The following is a 25,946-nucleotide window of genomic DNA, read 5'->3' as shown; positions in this document are numbered from 1 at the left end:
GACTCTCTATTTCCCCTCCTCTCACTTGGAAAAGAAGAAAAAAATCATAATAATAAAATAAATAAAGGCTTAGATTTTGGTTTGCTTCCATAGACTATCATGGCATGAGGGCCATCTCAGTCTTACTTAATTGCTTTAAAAGAAATAAAGAAAACCTCTGGTTTCCCAGGGTCTGTGGGAAGGGAGTTCCCAAGATATAGCAACCCTAGAAAGCAAACAGTCCACACAGACTGTAAATTTCTTGTAGAATACCTGATATGATTTAATATATAGAGAGGAGATTTATGTAACCTAGCAAATCTGAGGACTTGAATTCAAGATAATCACAAGAAAACTTAGCAAACAAAGACATCAAGACATACAGACTACTGCAAAGATATATCCTGCAGAAAAAGCAGAAATCATAACTGACTATGATGACCAACCTGTGAATACTATTTACATAAGTCATGCTAGGATAAATACCAAATATTGATCTTACGAAAATTGAAGACAAAATTATATTGGAGCCCTGGCTGGTTGGCTCAGTGGTAGAGCGTCAGCCCAACGTGTGGAAGTCCCGGGTTCAATTTCTGGCTAGGGCACACAGGAAAAGCCCCCATCTGCTTCTCCACCCCTCCCCGCTCTCCTTTCTATCTCTCTCTTCCCCTCCCACAGCCAAGGCTCCATTGGAGCAAAGTTGACCCAGGTGCTGAGGATGGCTCCATGGCCTCTGCTTCAGGCGCTAGAATGGCTCTGGTTGCAACAGAGCAACAGCCCAGGTGGGCAGAGCATTGCCCTCTAGTGGGCATGCCGGGTGGATCCTGGTCGGGCGCATGTGGGAGTCTGTCTCTCTGCCTCCCCGTTTCTCACTTCAGAAAAATACACACACACACACACACACACACACACACACAATCTATATTGGTATAATGAGGGTGGGGGGAATGACAAGAAACATACATGAATATAGTGGTGGTATAGAGGTGGGAGAGATAACTCCTCATCGGTCATAATAGAAAGTAAATAACTAAGATTGAAAAATTAGTAATAGTTGTATGTTATTTAGCAATATAGAAGCAGCCAAAGGTGCATCTGAATAAGCAAGAAATAAGGGATGGTCTTATAAAACTTTTAACTCTTTAAATTGTATGCATGTATAATTTCTGTATAAATAAAAAATAAAATTTTAAATATAATAAAGTATATAGTTTTCTCATGAAGATCAAGAATGTATACTTACAGGCAGCATGAAAAATGTGGAATGTTACACAAAGGGTACTTGTGATTTGGGATGAAATTTCCAGTGATGTCGTCTCGCTGAATTGCAAAGAAGCTGTAAAAGACTTGAGTTATGAAAAAGCTTGTAGATGACTCAAAACATACATCTCTAGTAACAACCAAAATAACTGACAGTGGAGATACAAGTGGATATGAATTAAAATTATTTTATAAGCTATGAGTAGGGAGAAGGTAGTATTTTTAATTTTATATTTATCATATAACATGGAATTTTGCATCATTGCTCTTCCTCTTTAGTGAGCATTTTAGTTCTGTATGTTGACACAATTTATACCAAGATTTCAAAAAGTTATCATTGTTTTTTATTTGTTTTTCAGAACTTAATAACTTTTATTGCCTTTGTTTTTCAAGCCACACTCTTGACCCATGTAGTGTAACCTCTTTCCCATATGACATGCTTGTATGGCCTTCTCAGAAGAGAGAGAAAACTGTTTCTTGCCTAAATAGCCAAGCCTCTCCCTTTTATCCATCTTCTCTGGGATTTCATAGACAGTGCCCAGAGCAGAAGTGCCTAGCTCATAGCTGGTGTTCAATAAATGTGTGTTAAAGGAGTGGTTCTCTGCTAAATTCCAGTCAAATTCAAAACACTGAGTGAGTGCTAGGGTATTCTCACTCAAAGTAAGAAGCCCTCACTTTGAAGCCCTCTGGAGTGAGGCAAGTTAACGAGTGAGATCCTTCCAATGCGAACTGTGGCAAAGTGATGGTTGACAGAGGGGAAGGGTTTTGGGGGACTGGGCAAAAAGGGTGAAGGGATTAAGAAGTACAGATGAGTAGTTACAAAACACTCATGGGGATGCAAACTACAGCACAGGGTATGTAGTGAATAATATTGTAGTAACTAAGTGGTGTCAGATGGATACTGGAAATATTGAAGGGAACACTTTTTAAAGATCTGATTATCTAACCTCTATGCTATGAACCTGCAACTAATACAAAATAATATTGAATGTCAACTATAATTGAAAAAAAATTTTAATTTAGAAAAAGAACATAAGGGAGACGGAAGGCTCCATCTAAATGGGAGAGTAGAAAAGTGAGGTTGATGTGGTTGAATAATCATAACAAGAAACACTATATAGTGCATTCTACATGCGCTGGTCCAATCACTTTACGTGTAAAAACAACCTTACAACAAAAAATTTATGAGGTAAACACTATTATTATCTTCATCACCATTTTGCCCACAAGAAAACCAAGATGCCTAAAGACTAGGTGCTCAAGCACAATGGCTAACAAGTGGTCGGGCTGAGATTTTAAACCCAACCGTTCCAACTGCTATGCCATATTGCTTCTCTAATTTTTTAAAAGAAGCTATACATTTATATGGAGTCTACAATTCTGATATATTGGCAAGTAATTTTTTTTTTTTTGGAAAGTAATTTTTTAAAGCACTACAATCCAAGCAAAGCATGCTGGTGTGTGAATTCTTCTCAGGTATTGGGTGGTTAAAATACGGTGCCAGGGTGTACAAACCACGACCACGTGCCCAAAGCATGCATTGCCACATTCAGCGTGCCCCGTAGGCATGATAATGACACTTGTCAGGAGCTCATAGAGATTTGGACCCACTTCTGGGTTCAACTTTTCACTCCAAGGGCATCCACCCTGATAAACCTTTCAAACCTCAGGTATGGACCCCGTTAATGGAGAAAGAGAAGGATCTGAAAAATATGAGAATGGCCACCATACTTGTCTCTAAACCATAAGAAGTTTCAAACCTTTCTGCAAATATTTGTGTGTTTGTCCAAGAGGTCACAATTTTCCTGTTACAAAGATGACACAGATGGGTGTGGCGTATTTTCTTGTCTCTATTATTGTTTAGTTTCATATCATTTCAGTGGAACATGGATTTTTTTGAACCCAGGGAAATATTGAATGTTCTGTGATGGTAACTTCTGCTTAGCAAAATATTGTGTAAATTCATTAACTGATGCTAGAAAAGTTGTGCTTGCCGGTAATAACTAAGGTTTTATATTTGTGCCCCATGCCCAGAACAATTTGCTGTTCTGAAATATGACATGAGTAAAAATGCTAGATATTTATATTTCTCTGGAGGAGTTATTTCAAATCATTGAGTGGAGGTATAAATTATGAATTAATTGCAGTGAGTAGAATATTTTACATTCCTTACTAGAAGCCAAGAATAATGATTAAATGCATTAACATTTCTTGTGAACTAATTTAGACAGTCAGTAAGGTATTGGCATATGTGATTGCTTTTTCTTTCTGTGTTGTGTTGAGATATTAAACCATCTGTTCTTGTGCATAAACATTTTAACAGGATTCAGATGGGATTATGGACTATGATATGGTTCTATGATTATTATGGGGTGATCAGACTGTTTATAAGAAAATTTTACTTTAGGGGCCTTTTAATGATCACTACAGGCTTAGGTTGGCAAATAATCTCCTTTTAGAAGCAATTTTTTTTTCTTACAAATGTTGGTGTGGTTAATTTTAAGTATCAGCCTAAATTAAATGATATTTCTCATATCTTAAATTAAGATGATATATTTGTACTTATTGAGACTATAGTTCATTTTCAAGATTAATTCTAAGTAGACACATTACTAATTGATTTTTTTTGTATTTTCCCAAAGTTAGAAGTGGAGAGGCAGTCAGACAGACTCCCCTATGTGCCTGACTGGGATCCACATGGCATGCCCATCAGGGGGTGATGCTCTGCCCATCTGGGGCATTGCTCTATTGTGGCCAGAGCTATTCTAGCTCCTGAGGTGGAGCCATCCTCAGTGCCTGGGCCAACTTTTGCTGCAGTGGAGAGAAAGAGAAAGAGAGAGAGAGAGAGAGGGAGGGAGGAAGGAGATAGAGAAGGGTGGATAAGCAGATGGAAGCTTCTCCTGTGTGCTCTGGCTGGGAATCAAACCCAGGACTTCCACACTCTGGGCCGATGCTCTACCACAGAGCCAACCAGCCAGGGCCACTAATTGATTTTTATTCTCATCAAATTGACATATTCCTAAGAAAATTTATAAAGGTCAAAATTGACCACTGTGCCAGATAATAGTTTTATCTATAAACTGAATAATAGTTATATGTACATTATTATATTATGAATATGTATAAAAATATAATTAAGTAGCACCAAATATTTACTGCTGTCAATAAAATAAAATAGTCACAAAACATTTTAGAACATTCTAGGTATGAATTTGTAAACAGAATTTAAAGATTTATATAGTGTATCTAGAAAAAGATTTCCATCTGGGAAAAACAAAAGAATTTTAAATCAGTGATTTTCATTCGCTTTCCCACCCACAACACTTGAGTAATACAGTCCATTTCTATAAACAATGGTGTTCCCTCCCTTGAAAGGAGTAAAGGAAAGCATGGGAGAACAAGTCACACATGAGCACCACTGGGGCTTTTAATAGTCTCGTGTTGAAGTGTCCACCCTTTGCTTCCCTCTCTTGAGATTCACAGATTCACAGTTGCTTTCTGCAATTACAATGTAATATGACTTTGCTTTAGTTTTTTGTTTGTTTGTTTTACAGAGACAGAGAGAGTCAGAGAGAGGGATAGATAGGAACGGAGAGATGACAAGCATCAATCATCAGTTTTTCGTTGTGACACCTTAGTTGTTCATTGATTGCTTTCTCATATGTGCCTTGACTAGACCTTCAGCAGACCGAGTAACCCCTTGCTCGAGCCACCGACCTTGGGTCCAAGCTGGTGAGCTTTTGCTCAAACCAGATGAGCCCACGCTCAAGCTGGCAACCTCGGGGTCTCGAACCTGGGTCCTTGGCATCCCAGTCCGACGCTCTATCCACTGCGCCACCGCCTGGTCTGGCGACTTTGCTTTAGTTTTTAAGTTTATGAATACTTGAAACATTTTTACATCAAGAAGATGTCGTGTGCACATTTCTAATTTGTTGATCATCTCTGCTTTACATACAAACTATATTTGCACGAACTGTTGTTATAAAATAGGAAATGTAGAGTAGTAGATGAATCGTGGATCTAAAGGTGTGACTATCCCATCTTCATTATTGCAGCACCATCCAGTAGGAAACCAGGTGATCCCCTTGTCATTTCAGATATCAAAAAAGGCAGCGTGGCACACAGGTAAGGAAATGGCTTTTCTGGTTTATTCCAAGGCATTTCTTAATTAAAGCAGAAACAGTCCCTGGCACACCCTAGGGCCTAGGCAGACCTTGCTAATGGATTGTGGTAGTCTCAATAATTTCCAGGCAGCCACCGTTAATCAATCATACTTGACATTCCTAATGTCAGTGTACTTTTGTAGAAAGCTCTCATCATGTCAACTTATTTCTGTACCCAGTACAGAAAGCATATGCCTGAAAATGCTTTTTTGAGGTCTTTCATGAGTCCAATATATGCTCTTTCACTGACCTTGTCTATCTTTCCTTTTCCAACTAAAAACCTGAAAATGGCCTCAGTTACGATAAACACCGCCCGTGGAGATAATAGCTTGTGTAAGAGCTTTGCTAGATGCTAGAATGTTCTTCCTGGCCAGGCCAGATCCTTGAGCCTTAATGTTTATATCTCCCATTTGGTCCATATACCATCAAAATCAGGAAATCTCAAACTTTCGGTTTCATAGATCAAAATATTTTTTAAATGATTTGGGAATACTAGCATAAGGCTGGTAACTTTTTTTTTTATTTTCCACTTAAGGACTTTTTAAAAACCTATTATTGTAGTTATTTCATTAGAGAAACATTTTAACACTCAAAAAGTAGTAAGGATAGTGTGTGAGTTTAGGTCTATAGGTATAGGCTCAGCTGTGACAAAGAGACCCACAGACGGAGTGGATAAACAGGACAGCACTTGCTCTCATGTAGCAGTTGGGAGCTGGGCAGGCAGTGCAGGGCTGGGAAGACAGCTCTGCCATCGCGCCAGCTTGCTCAGCACTGCAGTTTTCTAGCCACAGAAGGCAAGTGGGGGTGGTACCAAGAGAGTCAGGGTGTGCATCTCTAGGGGGTGATCCCAAAGAAGGAAGGAAAGAATGGATATTGAGAAGCAATTAGGAATCTCTGTCACAGACATGAGGCATAAAGGATAGTTCTTTTCAATACATAGCCTTATTTACAAATATATGTGTATACATATATGTACACTTAAACACATATACTTTTATATTTGCTTTCTCATTTCGTGGTAGACCTTCAAAACTTGCAATAGACTTTCATTGGTCCACAGCTAGAACTAGACTCCCAGTGGCCACACCCCAGGTAGGTAGCATCAGGTTCACCTTTGCTCCCTCCTGCAGCCACAGTGAGTTTCCCTGTGCAGGTGGAAATGGCAGAGGTGCCAGGTCTCAGACCTCCACTAAGTCCATCCCACCTTGACTTCCCTCGCTCCCTCAACCCTCTCCTGGAATCTAGACAGCCTAGGATCAAAAGTGGCACAACAATGTGGGAAATCATAAGGAAACCTGGCTGTGCACCCAACTTTACCTCCCTTCCCAGGAAGCTTAGAATTCCTGAGTGAATGTCCTGGTCTAATAGAAGACTGCGTATGACAAAACGGTTTTGAATACTCTGCAGTGTAATGTCATGGCAGCCATCCAAACTAAGACTGGAAAAAAAGGGGAGTTGTCAATAAAAATCTATTTAAAAACAGTTGAACCTCTTTTCCTTTAAAGGCTACCATAATGCTCCATTATGCTTAACGCCTCTTAAATGGCCTGGTTAAGTGTTCATCATCACTCATATGCCACTATGCACTTACTAACAGAACTGGAACCCTGGAACTTGGGGATAAATTGCTTGCAATAGATAACATTCGGCTGGACAACTGTTCCATGGAAGATGCAGTTCAGATCCTCCAGCAGTGTGAAGACCTGGTGAAGCTCAAAATCCGCAAAGATGAAGATAATTCAGGTACTGATGGCCTCCTTAGTTAACACTGATTTCTTTAACTACCCATCTGTCATAAAAGATATTAGATCTCGATGTTTTACATACACCAGCTGGCTAGTGACATTACAGCAGAGTTTTACGTAGTTAAAAAGGTCTTTAAATTGTGCGTTGAGAGTGTAGTAGCAATTTTAAGTAATCGTGCTTTTAAATGCTGTAATTAAGATATTGTCATTTTATAACCATTATTACAACTGTATTTAAATAATCTTTAAAGATGAAAACTAAATTATCACTCAATACCACCCTAATACAATGGAAGAAGTCATTTTAAAGTTCATGGTTATATTACATAATTATAACCATATTGCATGTTACATTTTTAATTTTATAAACACATTGCCATTTTACAAACCGTTAAGATCTATCATTTTTATTTACTGCCTTAATTTATTTACCATTCTTTTCTTCTGACTTGGATTGCTTTTAATTGTTTATTATTGTGAATAGTATGATCATGGATATCTTTATGCATAGATATCTTTATTCAACTCTTCCTCTTTTAGGAAGTATTCCTAGAAGTAAGGTTGCTGAGTCACACTGAAATGGAAAACTTGTGGTTCCTACAGAGTCTTGTAACATGTTTTTTTCGAAAAGGGTTATGTATCCATTTTTAGTGCCTCCAGCAATGTGTGAAGCCATTGGAGAAGTGCTTCTCAAAGTTTCATGGGCCTCATAATCATCTGGAGAGTTTGTAAAACCAACAAGACAGAAACACACTCATACATATAGAGAATATTTAGATGTTTATCAGATGAGAGGGAGGTTGGGGGATGGTGGAAAAGGGGAAAGGAGTAAGAAGTACAAATTGGTAGTAACAGAATACTTACATCGGGGATGTAAAATGAGAAGTACAGCACAGGGAATATGGTCAATAATGTTATAGTAACTATGAATGGTGTCAGATGGGTACTAGAATTACCAGAGTGATCACTTCTTTAAGATATATGAATGTCTAATCACTATGTTGTACAACTGAAACTAATATAATATTGTATGTCAACTGTAAATGAAAAATAAAAAGTTATTAAAAAAATAAAAGACAGTTCTTAGGCACTGCTCCCAAATGGGGCCCGGGATTCTGCATTTCTAACAGTCTCCTTTGCGATGCCACTCTGGTCCTAGGACCACACTCTGAGTAGCCCTGCAGTAGAAACCCTTCTATCTGGTTATGATAAGAATCTAGAGCTAATTGGGAAAAGTCCATTAATTGAAAGAGTTAGCTAATGTGGGGTATTGTAGAAGTATTTATATCCATAATATAAATGTTTAATTTAAAATTTTGTCAGTCTTATGGGTAAAAACAAGACCTTTCATATGATATTCTGGTGATTATAGTTACAAGTCTCTTTGTTTGCCTAAACCATACCCACAATATACAGTTTGTGATTTCTACTTGTAGGGTTTTGTTATTGTTGTTACTGTTTTAATTTAGTAAAAAATTTAAAATTTTAATGCAATTATAAGCTTACTCCATCTAGATGTTTATTTTCCCCAATGTTTTTCAGTTTTTACTCAATAATTAATAGTAGGTGTTTGCTTAATAAACCCCCTTATTGAATCTTTCCAAAGCATTGGATTTTATTTTCATAGAACCACTATATTCATATTTCATAGGTTATATAAGAATCATTAAATTACATGGTTACAATAACAAGTAAAACAGATAAAACGGGCCTGGGAATAAATTTAATTGGCTGTAAATGTTTAAGCTTACAACTAAAGAGCAGCAGTAGACGTATACTACACAGGGGTCCTAGAGGGAGAAACCTATTCATCTAGAGCATTTCATGACATTGTTCAATTCATTTTACAGAGGATAGAGAGCCACAATTAATCCAGTAAATTGGTTAATTGGAGCTTGGTTAAGAGAGCTTCTACAGTTTATATACTGCTCACAAAAATCAGGGGATATTTCAAAATGAATATGAAGTGAAAAATATCCCCTAACTTTTGTGAGCAATAATTTCATCCAAACCAATAATGAGTTATTGTCCAAGATCTGGAATTGCCTATAGTCAAACATTCCAGAGCTAGAGTTCATGGTTATGTTAGGCAATGTGTTTACAATTCCTATTCAAAGTCAAAACAAATTGGCAATTACATCCAACTGTACAGCTGGTAAGAATGATTATGTCCAAATATATAACCAACATTTTAAAATATGCATAGGTTTCTGCTCATTGTTATTTCCCAAGCAACTGATTTGCTATGCCAACATTTACATTCCTCTCCTTACAGGCATGCTTTGGTTGCACTTTCTTTTGGGGATTTCTTTCAAAAAAGAGATAAAGCCTCCAGCATCCCTGTGGGTTCTGTCCTAAAGAGTAGGCAAAGCCCTGTGGAGAACCCCATTTTGCATGGTTTGCCGAGCTAAGCAGACAGACCTCAGCTACCTTACGCAGAGTGAAAAAGCCGAGCCAGAGGTGAATATATTTGGAGCTCATGCTTGGAGATGCTCCAGTTCCAAAGCCAGGCTGAGCAGACACACTGGGAGACGTTCCAGGAACAACTGAGCATTTGAAGAGCCATAGCCTACTTTCAGTTGTTGCTTTTCTTCAGTTGTTGCTTTCCTGTGGCTCAGTTTTCCCCTTTTAGACCATTCCCCCTATAGTCCCTATGCCTAACATTACGGTAATGATGATATGCTTATTAAGCATGTCTTCCAGCTTCGCTGGTTGCATTGCTCTGCCTTGCACCTTACCAAGGAGGCAGTAGAACTATTCTCTAACTTTGTTTAAGTCTTTGTTTTTCATTCAGCCATGCAGTCAGCATTTCTTTAGTGTCTATGAGGTAAAAGGTACTATGCTAGGGACTGCGATTCTTGATTTAAAAAGGACACACTCCCTGCCTGCCCTTAAATCAGTCACCACCTTGTAAGAGAAACAGAAGAAAATCAATAATTAACAATATGATGAATGTTCTAAGGGTATGCACAAAATGTTAAGAGAATGTGGAGGCAGCCATTAATGCCTGGAGAGCTCAAGGAATGCTTCCAACAACGCTGGTCTTGAAATCATTCGAGAGATTTTGTTAGAATTCATCAGAGGAAGAGTATGGACCAAGCAGGAATCCAGAGAGCATGGCACATCTTCTTGGCAGGTGTAGCTGAACAAATACTATGTATAAGGACTCACTAGTCGGAGAGTAGAAAGTTCTACTGAAGCCAGGTCATTAAGGTCCTTCTAAACCTTGTTAAGACATTTGAACTTACCCCAGAAGCCAATGGGGAGTACCAGTTAGCAGGGAAGTAAGGCCATAGTAGTCGGTCAGTGACCACAGGTGCAATCTTTTACCAAAGTATTTAATGAGACACTTGAGAATATGTGAATCAACTCTGTTTCTAGTCCAGTCCAGTCCAGGGTAGTGGGAAGCAGGAGAACACAATGAGTAGGAACACTAGCCTGGCTTCACCATTGATATGCTGGGAAACTTGGAAATTAACTTCCCTGAGCATCAGTTTCCTCATCTATACATGTCCATTTAATGCCTACTTCACCTGGCGGTTTTAAAATCAAAGGGGGGTAATAAACTGTAGTGCCCAGCAATGATGTGAGGCACCCAGTAAGGCCCAGTGAAAGCTAACAATCAACGGTCATTTCCAGGGCGTTGTGAGAGCCATTTTAGCTTTCTTTTACAATGGCCAGATGTGGAGCACTTGATTGCTGGTGTTTCCCTCCCTTATATTACAGTTTGGTTCAGGAGCCTTTGTTATCTTTCATTATCACAGAAACAGAGATTAAGAGCCAACCTGTTCTTGCCTGAGTCCCAGGCTCCAAAACAATGGCTGTTACCCAGCACCGGGTCCTCAAAGGTGCAAATAACCCTCTTGAAATGAAATCTATTGTTCTGCCTTGATTGCATCTAGATTGGATGTATGCAGAGAGGAGAGTTTGGTGATCTGAGAAGCAAAACAGTAGAAAATTTGAGGGAATTGTAGGAGATAAATGGAGGCTTCCAAATCTGTCTCAAATAATAGTTTCTAAGGGTCTGCTTAGACCACACAACAGTAAGGAAGCTATTCTAGATGGTTTATTTACTCAGGCCTGACCCCCTCCAAGAAATGTAGCCATCCTCTGAAGTGCATTCCATCACTTTGAGTTGAAATGAACTCTGATTGACCCGCACATTTATGCATTCCAAAGGCTCGCACTCAAATCCAAGCCTCCTATTTGGCCACAGAAGCAGCTGCCGTTATGGATTCGAGCCAGAGAGTGCTCGTTCCGTTAAACAGGCAGCACTCAAGAAGCCCCCAAATAACGTGGCCAATGACGAATGCTGCAGTTTTGCATCTGTTCCGTGTTCCCATTAATTTTCTTAACTAGAACGGAGCAGAGCAAACAAGCAGGATAGCCCCCTTTCATGTCTTTCACTAATAGTTGTAAACCCTCTGTTGCGATATAAAAGCTGCTTATAATATCATTAACATCTGGTTAGGCTCATTTTGCAACTTACTGACTTACTGGTGATCCTGCATTTTTCCCTTTCAGAAAGTTTCTGTTCTGGTTAAACACCCCCGTTGCTGCTTTCTAAGCTGGAGCAGCCTGAAGCAGAGAGTGTCTTGGAGTGCTTCCACCTCCCACATGGCCTGAGCCTCGCTGGCAGTTACCACCTGCTCCTAAGCGGCAGAGCCTTTCACAGGCCAGTTGAGCTAAAGCCCTAGAAGGCAGACAGAATGGAAAGTGCAGCCTGGAGCTGACTCAGCCACTCTTGAGGCTGTGAAGGGAGGGTGTTCCAGGTTGGCTGCTTCCCAGGGGGCAGAATAACTGTTAACAATGCACTTGTGACCTTTCATCTCTTATCCTATTGAAAAAGCCCAGGTCTTATTTTCACACTTTGAATGAGCCACATTGGGTTTGCATCACTTTGGAGAGAGAAACTAGACCTTTATAGTGGCCGGCAGGATGTCTCACAGAGCTCTCTTAGAGACCCCTTCCCTCAAGCCAGTGACTGCCTGCTGACATTACCATTCATTCATCCTTTCACTCATTTGTCCAGGCATCTACCAAATTGTCCTCGGAGCCAGACACAGTTCGAGGCTCTGGGAATATGAAGATAGAAATCTTTGTTTTCTAGGTGACCTTATTCTAATAGAGGAGACAAGGAAAGAGATTTAAAATATTCTAGTGAAAAGAACATTCTAGAACCTGCCTTCTCCACCAAGGAGAAAACTGGTTCTCAGAGAGTAGGGAATCTTAGGTACAGCGGTCCCTCATAAATCACAGGGTTAGGTTCCAGAACCCCCTTGCAATAGGCAAAAATTCACGAAGTAACGGCCTTATATTTATCTTATTATTTATATATATTTTAAGGCTTTATAAACCCTCCCCACCCTTATAAACCTTTCCTACACTGTTATTAACCTTTCCCACATTTATTTTGCTTATTTTACCTCAAAAATAATTAAAATAATAAATATATATATATATATACCTATATACCACAAAATCCCGCAATACAGCAAAACACCTGCAGTACAAAACTGGATATATACAATTTAATAATCCGCAATACAATGAGACTGCAGAAAGTGAGCCGCGACATGGCGAGGGGCAGCTACGGCTGTCCAACGATCAGTGGCCCTCCAAAGCTCAGCCTGCCTTGAGTGAGTTGTATTCCTTGGTATTTCTCTCGTCAGGAAGAATTTTAATTTAATTTAATTTTTCTTCTTGTTGGGGGGCAGAGGCAAGAATTCAAAAGGTGAGAAACACTAGAAGGATACACAGGAGCTGTGGGATCTCGTAGGAGAGGCCTTAGCCCAGCTGAGGAGCCAGGAAAGAGGAGCCTGAAAGACAAGATCTGAGCCGTGTTTTAAAATTGCAAGAGAAATTCTCCAGGAGAAGGAAAAATGCTTGTGCACAGGGAGTACCACGAGCCAGGTTAATATAAGAAAAGTGGGTGTAAAGAAACTGCAGTGAGGAAGACTTTAGGAGATTGGATTGGAGTCCATGGTGGGATTCTGCCTGTTTGCACCAGTTCGGCAGAACTGATGCCTGATTTTTTGTTGAGTTTGGCGAACTGGTTGTTAAAATGGCACTTGTAATCAGAGTTCTCTCTAAGGTGGGCACCTGGGCAGCTGCCCAGTGTGGAAATCACAAATTTACATGCCTTACTCTTTTTTAATGTTCATCTGTGCTATACTGTATTCTAAGTGCCTGTAGTAATGTTTGTTCCATCCATAGGTAAAAAAAAATTTAATGGAACTATGCTTGTAATCTCTATTTATTCATTTCATAAAATCTAATATACCACTGATGAAATACTACATTTTAATTCCCTTGCATTTGTTACTTCAGTAAACAAACATATAATATAAAGAGAAAAAGTGGCAGACAACCAGGGTTGACAAGCTGTCATTTGTTTCAGCTTTTTGTTACACCCAAAATTCCTACGAGATGTTAAGAATGTGCTGTTGTTCCTGGAACGATGAAACTAATAGGAAGCTAGGACACAGCGAACCAATAGAAATATAGGTTTCAAGGGTTATCTTATCGCCCATTTCAGAAGCTGTGAAAGAATGCTCACAACTTTCCCATGACAAACAGTTTTGTCATACACATTGTCCAGTTGTATTTCATCTGCATAGCCTATGCCATTTATTAATTCAGCCTAGAAACTTTCATTTAGTATTGATGAAATGAAGACAATGTATGCTACATTAATATTTTTATTAATATTTTGAAGCTCTTATAACATAATCTAGTTTTGTGTACCTTTTTTATTGTTCTTATTCAAGTATTAAATACGTGAAATAATAAATTACCTTTCGGTATATCATTTTTTTATAGTTAAAACAGTCATTAGGGCAGATAACCGGTTGTTAAATTATTTGAATTCCACCACTTCTTGGAATGGCAGGGTGTCGTGACCGCCCCAGAGATACAGCTCAGCTCATGCAAAGAAAGGCATTCTAATTTATTCTTAAGGAATTGAGGAACCAATGAAAATTGCAGGTAAGACAGGAATACGTTCAGGTTCGGATTTCTGCCTTTACAACCCTCTAGGAAGTAAAGCAAAGGCTTTATATGTTGGCAGCACTGGTGAAAAGAAATGTGAGGGAGAGGGGCAAACGACAGATCCTTAGTGGTGAAAAAAATTTGGAGGAAGCCATTGTTATGAAAAACTGGGCTGAGCTGAGAGGGGCGTCCCTCTGGAGCAGGTGGCAGGCGGGATACTTGGGTGGGACCTTCCTGGTTGGCAAATGGGCCAAAAGGGTCTGGAGGAGACAGAGTCCCGGCAGCCACCCCCACACTCTGTGAAAATAAGGAAGCCAAACGAGTAATTAAATTATTCACTGAAGGCATCCACATAGAGTTTTCTGAGAGAATTCATGTTTTTATTAAATTAAATATTATTAAATTAAATCTATTACTATAAATAAAAATGAAATTAAATGGTAGTTAATTAAATATTTATTATTATAAATTTATGAAATAAAATATTTAATAAAACAATATTTCATTTAAATTTTTTTTTTTTGTATTTTTCTGAAGTTGGAAACTGGGAGGCAGTCAGACAGACTCCCGCATGTGCCCGACCAGGATCCACCTGGCATGCCCACCAGGGGGCGATGCTCTGCCCATCTGGGGCATTGCTCTGTTGCAACCAGAGCCATTCTAGCACCTGAGGCAAAGGCCACAGAGCCATCCTCAGCGCCCGGGCCAACCTTGCTCCAATGGAGCCTTGGCTGTGGGAGGGGAAGAGAGAGACAGAGAGGAAGGAGAAGGGGAGGGATGGAGAAGCAGATGGGCGCTTCTCCTTTGTGCCCTGGCCGGGAATTGAACCCGGGACTCCTGCACGCTAGGCCGACGCTCTACCACTGAGCCACCGGCCAGGGCCTCATTTAAAATTTTAATGTTATTATAAATATTTAAATTATTTAAAAATAGAGAAAAATGGTGTAATGAACAATCATACATTACCTACCATTAACAATTGTTAACTTATGATCAATCTTGCATTATCTGCACTCCCACCTTAATTTAAGACTTCTAAAATATATAATTAAATATCAGTTTAAAATACTAGCAATAATTCTTAATAGCATTAAATATTCACTTAATGTTTCCATTTTGCCTGATTTTCAGATAGATAGGTAGGTAGATAGGTAGATAGATAGATAGATAGATAGATAGATAGATAGATAGATAAATTTTTTTTAAATAGTTCAAATTAGGACCCAAAATAATCAACTCACTGCTTTCGGTTGTAATGTCTGTTAAATCTACCCTTTCTCCATTTTGTTTCTGGCAGCTTATTTGATGAAGAAATCAGAAGTCAGCTTCCAATTCTATCATAACTTAAATATGCATCACTTCTTTCTGTGTCCACCCCAATGTCGTCACAAGTGTGTCCTTCAAGATGCTGCCATTTTTCATTTCCTTGATTTGCATTTCCATCACTATTTAAATTTGAGTATTCTAACAACTGCTTCTAGCCATAGGGAAGCCTTAGAGACTAATTAAAAGGTCCCCACATAAAGTAGCCTGAAACTAATTGTCCTAAACCTGTTTACTTCAACGCTAGTGTTATTTTGTCATCTTGTGATGCAAGGAGCAGAACTGTTCAAAAAGAACACAGAAGACTCAGCCTGGGCTGCCTGAAGACTGAGCTACACAGACAGGTTCCGCCGCTTCTCCCAGGGAGTGAGACTACACCCAAGCTCAACCCTCATGGGTGGTTGTTTGCATCTGAAACTTCCACGGGTTCCTGGGTGCTGGGCAGCTGGGCTCCCGGTGCCATTTCCCACAACTCTTATAAAGAGCTGACGGCCAGATCCGGAATGCTCAGCTCCTGCTGACAGAATGTGCTCACACTTGCCTCTGGGAAAACACTGCAGCGTCAGGGTCTTTCCACCGGAGCACACACCACACTGAATGAACGCGGGGAGCCCCGTGGTCACCAATATGTAACGATGCCAGCATTGACTCATCAAATGCCTCACCAGTACTTTTATCCAGAATATTGGTGGCATAGGCTGCAAAGCACATATAACATTCCCAATGATGCCTTATTTATTTTTGTCAAAGCCAGCTCTGAAGAGTGACATATATCATAGTATAGAAAAATGTGGACTTTTTACCTCCATCTCCAGTTTTTGATTGGCAGCGTCCTGGTGCTTCCCTGAGCAGCTTTTAGCAGACTATCGCTGGCCTGTGGGCCAGAGTTTAAGTAGAAACCTGGAAGAAGTTTGTGAACCCTCAGACAGCTATCGAGGGCTTGATATAGAAGAATCTGAGCTGCTCATATAAATGGCATATAATATTGAAGATTTTTATACACTAAGGTGTTGATTCAAGCACTACAGTGTGTGGTTTGGTCTTTAATTCTGTATGCATGGAGCCTATTAGGAGTAGAGCTCTGAGGAAGTGGAGGCCATGGGTACAGTCCAGAAATCCCCACCCAAAGCTAGAAGTGAAGTGCGTGCTGGCAGGAAAGGACACATTGCTTCCAATGTGACTCTAAACCTTTCATTTCATATTCTTTGTAATTCTTCACTGCACACACAGATAATTGAATTAAGTCAAACTTTTCTTGACCTCCTTATTGTAAGATTTCCTATCATAAATGAACAGCTACTCGTTGCAGAAATGGGACTGTGTTAATGCCTCACTGTGATACAGTCTGACTGTAAAGCTGGCTACGTTGTTAAAGTAGCTACTGGACCATTTCACTGCATCCTTAGGTACAGAAGTAAAACAGCCCCTTTACTATTCACAGCTCACAGCTCCCAGCCTAAGGAGTAAAACAAGAAATGTTCAGCATCTTTAAGCATGCTGTCAGCAAGTAAGACCCTGAGACTTCATATTTGCAGTCCAAACACCGACCCATATGGAAAGAATTTCATGACATCTTTCAGACCAAATGCTTTAAGCAGACCACTTCTGCAAGTGTCTTCCTTCCTGCCCATGTTAAATAGTGAAAATTAACCAATGCTTTAAGCAGACCACTTCCGCAAGAGTCTTCCTTCCTGCCCATGTTAAATAGTGGAAATTAACCAATGCTTTAAGCAGACCACTTCCGCAAGAGTCTTCCTTCCTGCCCATGTTAAATAGTGGAAATTAACCAATGCTTTAAGCAGACCACTTCCACAAGAGTCTTCCTTCCTGCCCATGTTAAATGGTGAAAATTAATCTGACAGTGTGGCAGCCTGGTATATGCTACTGAAACATGATTTACATGGCTTTTAATCTCAAGAAGAGAGATAATTATTCAAACCTCTGTTTCAATATCCATGAATTCATCAACAGGATCTACATTTTAAGACACCAGCGGTGGAAATGATATGTAAGAGGTTCTAGATTTCCAAGCCAACTTCTCTAAGCCCCACATAGCCATGTATATTTTGCTCCAACCCTGAGTAAAATCGACCTTGCTAATATCAAATGTTAGCTTGCTTGTAAAACTTGAATAGGAATTGCGTGGCCTGACCTGTTTGTCACTGCACAACCCTCTCCTACCCAGATGCCTCCTCAGCCGCGCGTTCATTCCACGGGGATTGGTGGCACACTCACAAGGTGCTGGGCACGCACTGTGCCGGCGTGGACATAGTCTAAAGGGCCTGCAGTGCCAGTGGAGCGGATCGCTCCCAGACTTAAAATCGAAGTCATTAGGCAGTGAACCACTCCCTGCCTGTTAAAACGTAACATCCTACAAAGGAAATGCTACTTCTCAAAATAATTATTTCCTGAGACATAATGCTCTGATGATAATGTTCTGAATTTCTTATTTTATGTCTGAATATATGTGTCTTATTACTTGGCTTTTTCCAAAGAAACCAATTATGACTCTTTGGCATTTATTGCAGATGAGCAAGAAAGTTCCGGAGCAATTATTTACACTGTGGAGCTGAAGCGCTACGGGGGGCCCCTTGGCATCACAATTTCAGGAACTGAAGAGCCATTTGATCCTATAATCATTTCAAGCCTCACTAAAGGGGGATTAGCTGAAAGGTAAAATTTGAAGGAATTGCTACAATTACCTGTGTTTGAGTTGGGTTTCCTTCCTCACAGCACATAAAGCATGCGCCTCTCTCGTGCTTGGTTTATCTGTTGATTTTTTTCAAAACTGCACAAAAGATTGATTTTAGAGCATGGGAACTCTCTGGCATTGCTCCGACTTGACTTTGAGGGGGCATCTTACTGGCGGAGAAAGGGGCCAGGGGCTTAGCATGGATATTAATCTCTAGAAATGTATAAACTGACCACGGTTGACTAGAGGTAGATTTATATTGTGTCCATTTTGAGCGAAGAAGGCTAAAGGTCAGGGAGGTTAAAAGGGTTGTCCAACTCAATTCAGCAAACGTTTGCTGAGCCTCTACTACCTGACAGGCACTGGCCTCAGCTGCTGAGTGTTTGGGAGAGGATGGCACAGGCTCCTTTTTTCAAAGATTTCAGGAAACAAAGTATAATCTCTTAATACTATCCTGCAATTTGGAATGTCCACCTGTTCCTTGAGTTATTTGTTTTCATTAGCGCACACCCAGCCCCCTGTGAAACTGCATCTTTCTGGCACAAGTTGCGGAGGGGATATTCCAGACATCATACCCAGGTCGGTACTTCAGTGACCTAGCTCAGGAACGCACACACATCATTCATGCTGACACTTGAAGACAAGAGTCTGCAAAACAGGAGACATAGCATCGCAGAATTTCAGAGCTTCATGGTACCTTAGAAATCATTTCATCCAACAGCTTCATCTGTCAGATGAAGGCCCTGAGGCCACTCAACAGGGTTACCATGTTGGAATTTTATATTCTGTATTAGGAGAGGCACCTATCCTATGGTATTCTTCTGGTGTCTTCTTGTCCTAGGTATCTATCTCTGTTAGGGCGAAAACAAGAAAAGATTAAAATACTATATCCCCCCATGAATAAGACACACCTTTTTTTGAAAAATTTGGGGTCTAAAAACTGGGTGCGTTTTCTACAGTGGTTGTAGTTTTTTATTTGCATTTCCCGCTTTTTCGTGCTTGTCTTTGCACTCGTTGTTGAAGACAGTGATTCGTCATCAGACACAGATGGAGGACAAGCTAATGGATGGGAGTTTTGACAGTGATGAGGAGTTGTATGAATTTTATGATGAATAAAACTTGAGTTCAATAACTTTATGTAATACTTTTTTTTTTCAAATTTCAGGCCCAAAATTAAGGTGCATCTTATATAAATACATGGGGAAATACGGTATAATCTTTAGCAAGCTAAGGGTCACCTGTCCTGTGGTTTACAACATAGGTCTTTCATAACCCGGAGATTCTTTGTGAGAGAATGAAGTAATTTTTTTTTTCAGGAAAAAAAATTTCTTTGATAGTTGGTACATTGGTGGACTTGTTAAGCTGCTCCCCAGACCTTGCATGATACAGTGTAACATCGGAGCCCAGCACAGCCACCACTGCCCCAGCAGCGGGCTATGGTCAGAGCGCGCAGTCACAAGCAGCCCTGTGAGTGGGCTGCTTCCGTCGCTCACTGTGTGTGGTGAGCAGTGCACAGAAGGCGGGCATGTGGATTCCCACTCTGCAGCCTTCAGACTAGAGATCTGAGTTTTTGTACTATTTCTGCGTGACCTGCTATGATTCTACTTTTTCTCTGCCCAGAGCTTCCAAATTTAGATATGCCGAACATCAGAATTACAAATTCCAATCTACTAATTCAGAATTGGGTAAGAATGGGAAGAAAAGTGGAGAGGCCAAAGATTTATTTGTCTATTGATCAATAAATTAATTTTCTTTTTCCACGTTACATTTCAAATGGTGTGCTAGGCCCTTCACATCTGTTTTTTTATTTAATATTCAAGGCTTCCCTGTGTCAGATGATCACCCCCATTGTAGTGATAAGGAAACTGACACCCAGAGAGGTCCCACAGCTGGTAGGTGGCAGAGTTGGATTCAAACATAGCACTACAGTCATGTGCCACATAACTATCACCACCTATGTGACAATGGTCCTGTAAGATTATGACAGAGCTGAAAATTTTCTATGCCTAATGACATCATAGCTGTCCAAATGTGATATCACAAGGTGTTAGTCATGTTTCTGGTGACGCTGGTATAAACAGACCTACTATGCTGCCAGTCACATGAAAGTACAGCACATACAGTTATGCACAGCACATAATACTAGATAATAACTAATGACTGTATTACTGGTTTGTGTATTTGATATACTATACTTTCTATTGTCATTTTAGAGTATACTGTTTCTACTTATAGAAAAATGTATTAAGCCAGCAGCAGCCTCGTATATCTCGTGTTTACCGAGTGTCTTGATAGCATCATTTTCTCTTGTGCTTGATTTGATTTCATGTTGTTTTGGACAGTAATGTGCTGTGCAGGCTGATAGCCTAGGAGCAATAGCTTATATACCATATAGCCTAGTGTGTGGTAGGCTTTACGGTTTGTGTAAGTATACTCTATGATGTTCGCAAGACAACAAAATTGTATAACAACACATTACTCAAAACATATTTTCATTGTTATGAGGTGCATGACTGTAAGTGATTGCTGAGATCAGCCTTTTTCAGTCCTTGGAATCACAAGCAGGGGGCCCTGCCACACCAGGGTCTGGTGTATGTCCCCAAATTTCTGAACCTCACTTCCCATAAGCTGGGGTAATAATTATTATATATTCAACATTTTAAATCTGTACAAAAGAAGGAATGCCTCATGCTAAACATCACTACATTTATTGTCCAACATTGTTTGTTTCTTTGGGATTTTTAAGAGTGTTACCCATGACTCAGCTTTCTTGGAATTTAAAAAGTTCACAGGTCTACTTTAAATATTAATTAAAACAATTTATCTAATCTTATTTGAAACTAAAAAGTAGTTCACAACAGATATAGTTGTAACATTGCCCAGGAGAAAGCTAGAAGGGGCTTCTAGAGACGCTTGCCAAGTCTTTATTATTAGGAATACATAAAGTGTGGCCAGGCATTTACATTCAGGCGCATGCAGGGATCATTTCAACCTGTCCTGTTACTATTCTGTGTTCCAGAACTGGTGCAATCCACATAGGAGACCGGATCCTGGCCATCAACAGCAGCAGCTTGAAAGGGAAGCCTCTGAGTGAAGCCATCCATTTGTTACAGATGGCAGGAGAGACTGTCACCTTGAAAATTAAGAAACAAACAGATGGTGAGTGGGTTGAGAGCCCCAATTAAGAATTTCCAGTGCATTTCCTTCCCAGAAAGAATGTGCAAATGTCTATTGTGCGTATTTCTAGGAAAATGACTCTCCGGCCAGAGAGTCATTTTATTGAAATTTATTCTGATACTCAAACTTCTGTCCTGTCTTTAAAGCTCAGTTGGCATCAAGTCCCAAGAAATTCCCCATTCCCAGCCACTTGAGTGACCTGGGAGATGTGGAGGAGGACCCCTCCCCAGCACAGAAGCCAGGCAAACTCACCGACATGTACCCCTCTACTGTGCCCAGTGTGGACAGCGCTGTGGACTTATGGGATGGCTCTGGAATTGATGCCAGCTATGGGAATCAAGGTATGCCCTAGCCCCGAGGAACAGAGGGTCTATTATCATTGAAGCCCATGTTTCTCAAAGATCCACCCTCTGCTCCAAGAAAAGAATATATTTTTCTTTTGTCTGCCTCAGTGTAACCATTGTGAATGGCAGTGGCCTGCACTTCCTTCTTAATGCTCATCGGTCATGAACATTGATTGATCAGGCACTAGCGGCTCCCATTTGACCTACTGAGGTTCAAGTGTTCAATCTGGAGCTTGTCCCTAGAGTATAGGGTAGCCATGCCATAAAGTGGTTCATTGAAGACAGGCCCCATTGTCTAACCTTTTTGGCAAAGGTGAATTAGGGGTGCTGACAATGAGCATAAGAAATTAGCCAATGATTGGTATATTCTGCCTCCTTCTGACTTTCAACAGCAATTTGTAGTTTCCCCGAATACTCGTTATTAGAAAGTTGTAATCATAATACATAAAAGTATTTAACAGATTTCTCTTCTAAGACACCATCTTCACGTGAACAAAAATAACCTACATTAAAAGTTAAACCTCATTAACAGAAAATAAACACAGAAGGTGTTAGACTGAAACAGAGTATAAACTAAAAGCTTTTTTTAAAAATCTGTTTCCTTCCCAATGGCACATAGCATCAAAAGAGAAGTGTGTGTCAAAAATTTTTTGTATTTCTCCTTTCTGAGGCTTACTTTCTCTCTATTGCTTTGTGTAAGTTTCAGCCTCCAAATCCAGTTTCTGCCTGGATTGAAGTCAGCCAGAGAATCAAATATATAAACAGTGTTGAGAATACCTGTTTGGCCTGACCAGGTGGATAGAGTGTCGAACTGGGATGCAGAGGACCCAGGTTTGAGACCCCGAGGTCACCAGCTTGAGAGTGGGCTCATCTGGTTTGAGCAAAGCTCACCAGCTTGGACCCAAGGTTGCTGGCTCGAGCAAGGGGTTACTCGGTGTGCTGAAGGCTGCAGTCAAGGCACATATGAGAAAGCAATCAATGAACAACTAAGGTGTCGCAATGAAAAACTGATAATTGATGCTTCTCATCTCTCTCCATTCCTGTCTGTCTGTCCCTATCTATACCTCTCTCTGACTCTCTCTCTGTCTCTGTAAAAAAAAAAAAAAAAAAAGAGAATACTTGTTTGGGTGTGAGGGCTGCTTTGAAACTTCTGAGGAGACCCTGTACCCAGTTTGCTCTCTTCTTGTTTCCCCTAGCTTTCTTTTCCCTCAGCTTGCCTTTGCCAGTGTCACTCTGTTAAATCTCCCGAAGCATGGAGAAAAACACAAAGAAATATTTCAATGCTGTTAAGTCATTTCTTGTTAGAGATGATAGTAGAGTTTAGTGGACAAAATGTTTTGGACACCCAAAATAGAACTGGGACTTTATTTATCTGGCAATTAATTTTTCTAAGTTGTAATACCTTGTTATAAGTAAGCTGTGACACCAGTAATAGATATTCTCTTTGCCTGAGTGTTGATGGACCACCAGAGGTCATTCTAGATAAAGAACATAAGTCAAATTGTAGCAGCATAGACTCAGTTTATTTATTAATGTGTTTGTTTACTGTTGATTAATGTGGAGACAGATTTTTGTGAGGATGCTATTGACCTTAATGAATTCTGCCCCATCAAGTGGTTAGTAATTATTCAGCTACCCTGTCCCTTTGCATCAGGACCATGATCAGCATACTAAATAGAGCGCCTTTGCCTCATTAGTGAAAGTGAAGACTCATTTATTATTTATGAAGCATTTTGAAAATATAAAATTCTAGACAGAGGATAGTAGTCATAATAACATTAAATTTGGCATTTGTGAATTAGAAATCTTTATGCGGTTAAAGAGAGATTAGAGATAAGTAGAGAAAATGTCAATCAGAGCAGAATTGGACTCTTCCAAGACGATGAGGAAATAGCAGCCATACCTTATATTTGTAAATCACTTTAGTGTTTACAAAGCAGTCTCACAAAATTTATCTCAAGTGATTCTCATAATGAACACAGAAGTCAAAAGGCTCCTGGATCACAGGATTTTTGTGTTAGGAGAGACTTTAGAAGTCAGCTAGTCTGACATCCAGTGCAGCCCATGGTGCCGTGTCCAGCCTCACTGCACGGGATCACAACACCTGGCTGGAGCACCCCCAGAGACAGGGCTCCCTACCTGCTGGGCCAGCTCTCCCTTCTCCAGGAATGTCACTTTGTCTCCGAGTCCTCAGTTTCACTGAGCAGAAATCTGTCTGCCTGTAGCTCCTGCCTATTAGTGCTAGTTCTGCCCTCAAAGTCACTCAGAACTAGACTGATGCCTCTTCCACTTGGCAACCCTGGAGGGGCTCAAAGCCAGCTAGCATGCCTCTTGCAAGTCTTTCCTTCTCCAAGCAAAATAGTCCCAGTTCCTCTAACTGTTCCTCTCAAAACTTACTTTTGAATATCTTTATCATCCTTGAGGGCCTCTCTTCTGAATATGTTCAAATTTAACTCTATAATTATAAAGTGTAGAACTCAGAAAGGAAAGTCATACGGCCCAGAGCAATTTAAACCTGTCATCTTTATCACTGAAGATTATACACCCTATCAGTGTAACCTCTCTCAATTTCACAATTCTGATAGTCATAACTTGTCACTCATTTTGAGCTTACTGTTTACCAGGAACTCAAAATCTGGTGTTTTTTTTTCCTTTTCTTGTTTTATGGGGTTAAACCAGATCCTTCCAGGTGTGCTTGTGAACTTTTTTTTTTTTACAGAGACAGAGAGTCAGAGAGAGGGATAGATAGAGACAGTCAGACAGGAACGGAGAGATGAGAAGCATCAATCATTAGTTTCTCATTGCGGTATGCAACACCTTAGTTGTTCATTGAGTGCTTTCTCATATGTGCCTTGACCGCGGGCCTTCAGCAGACAGAGTAACCCCTTGCTCGAGCCAGCGACCTTGGGTCCAGGCTGGTGAGCTTTTGCTCAAACCAGATGAACCCATGCTCAAGCTGGCAACCTTGGGGTCTCGAACCTGGGTCCTCGGCATCCCAGTCTGATGCTCTATCCACTGCACCACTGCCTGGTCAGGCAAGTTAACTTTTTAAAAGCAAGGCACAGAGGCTTTGGCCTAGTAGCTCAGTTGGTTAGAGCATCGTCCTGATATACCAAGGTTGCAGGTTTGATCCCTGGTCAGGGCATATAGAAGAAACAACCAATGAATGCATGAATAAGTGGAACAACAAATCAATGTCTCTCTCTCTCTCCCTCTGCCTCTGTCTCTCTTCCTTCTTCTCTCTCTCAAAATCAATAAATGAAAATAATAAAAAATAAAAACAAATGATAAATCATACTTTTTTTCCTTTTAATTATCATATTGTGAGATGATGATTATCTTCCCGGCCTGTCCCTCCAGCCTCTCAGCTGAGTCTACCCCCTCCCAGGAAGACTTTGCACGTTCTTACTGCACCTTTAAGTTCACAGTAGTTGCCTCTTTCCCAGTAGGATGTTGCTCCTCCGTGATTCATTCTTGAGCCAGAATCCAAAGTCTGTGCAACCACATTTCTTATTGTTCTCTGCTATTGTCCAAAATGTCAAGTCTGCCATGTTCATTCATTCAGCAAATAAATGGCTGGCACAATGTAAGGTCAGTATGCAATGGTCAGACAATCTTAGACAAAAGAGAAGTGGTCCTTGTTCTCATGGAAGGGGTTACCCAGGTAAAGGGCCAGTTAGCCAATGGTGTAAAGTATTACTTGTATTACTTAGTTTAATGGAAAGAGAGAAAGGATGGAGTAATTAATGTTGGTAGAGTAAGAATAGAATGTGTTCAAAGAAGTGTCACAATGGGATGACTCAATTCTCAAGTGTGGCTTTAAGATGCAAACTTTTTCTAGTCTGCCTCTGGGCCAGCTTCTTCCAGTCCCCATTCTCTGTATTCATGTCCTCCTGCATTATCAGGACCATATCCTTTGGCCCTCTGGTCTTGTTTATTCTTCCTCTTAACTCTGAGAAAACCTTATGATTGTTTTCCTTGGATTTTTTTATTTTTATTTTTTGTATTTTTCTGAAATTAGAAGCGGGGAGGCAGTCAGACTCCCACATGTGCCCAACCGGGATCCATCAGGCATGTCCCCCAGGAGGTGATGCTCTGCCCATCTGGGGCGTTGCTTCATTGCAACCAGAGCCATTCTAGCTCCTGAGGCAGAGGCCATGGAGCTGTCCTCAGTGTGGGGACCAACTTTGCTCCAATGGAGCCTTAGCTGTGGGAGGGGAAGAGAGAGACAGAGAGGAAGGAGAGGCATAAGAGTGGAGAAGCAGATGGGTGC

General features: G+C 40.4%; 1 protein-coding gene across 11 annotated transcripts in view; it reads left to right on the top strand.

Moving 5' to 3' along the window:
• Window positions 1–25,946, top strand: part of GRIP1 (glutamate receptor interacting protein 1) — a 718,500-nt gene that overhangs the window by 659,232 nt on the left and 33,322 nt on the right. For all 11 annotated transcript variants that reach the window (XM_066369047.1, XM_066369049.1, XM_066369051.1 and 8 more), the window contains 5 exons: window positions 5,295–5,364; window positions 7,000–7,145; window positions 17,989–18,133; window positions 21,172–21,311; window positions 21,476–21,670. In XM_066369047.1, coding sequence (XP_066225144.1) covers window positions 5,295–5,364; window positions 7,000–7,145; window positions 17,989–18,133; window positions 21,172–21,311; window positions 21,476–21,670 — 696 coding nt within the window. The remainder of the gene's footprint in view (window positions 1–5,294; window positions 5,365–6,999; window positions 7,146–17,988; window positions 18,134–21,171; window positions 21,312–21,475; window positions 21,671–25,946) is intronic.

Source organism: Saccopteryx leptura, chromosome 2, assembly GCF_036850995.1.
Source record: "Saccopteryx leptura isolate mSacLep1 chromosome 2, mSacLep1_pri_phased_curated, whole genome shotgun sequence".
Lineage (NCBI taxonomy): Eukaryota > Metazoa > Chordata > Mammalia > Chiroptera > Emballonuridae > Saccopteryx > Saccopteryx leptura.
The sequence above is the reverse complement of the archived record's forward strand: the minus strand, read 5'-3'. Positions and strand labels throughout refer to the sequence as shown.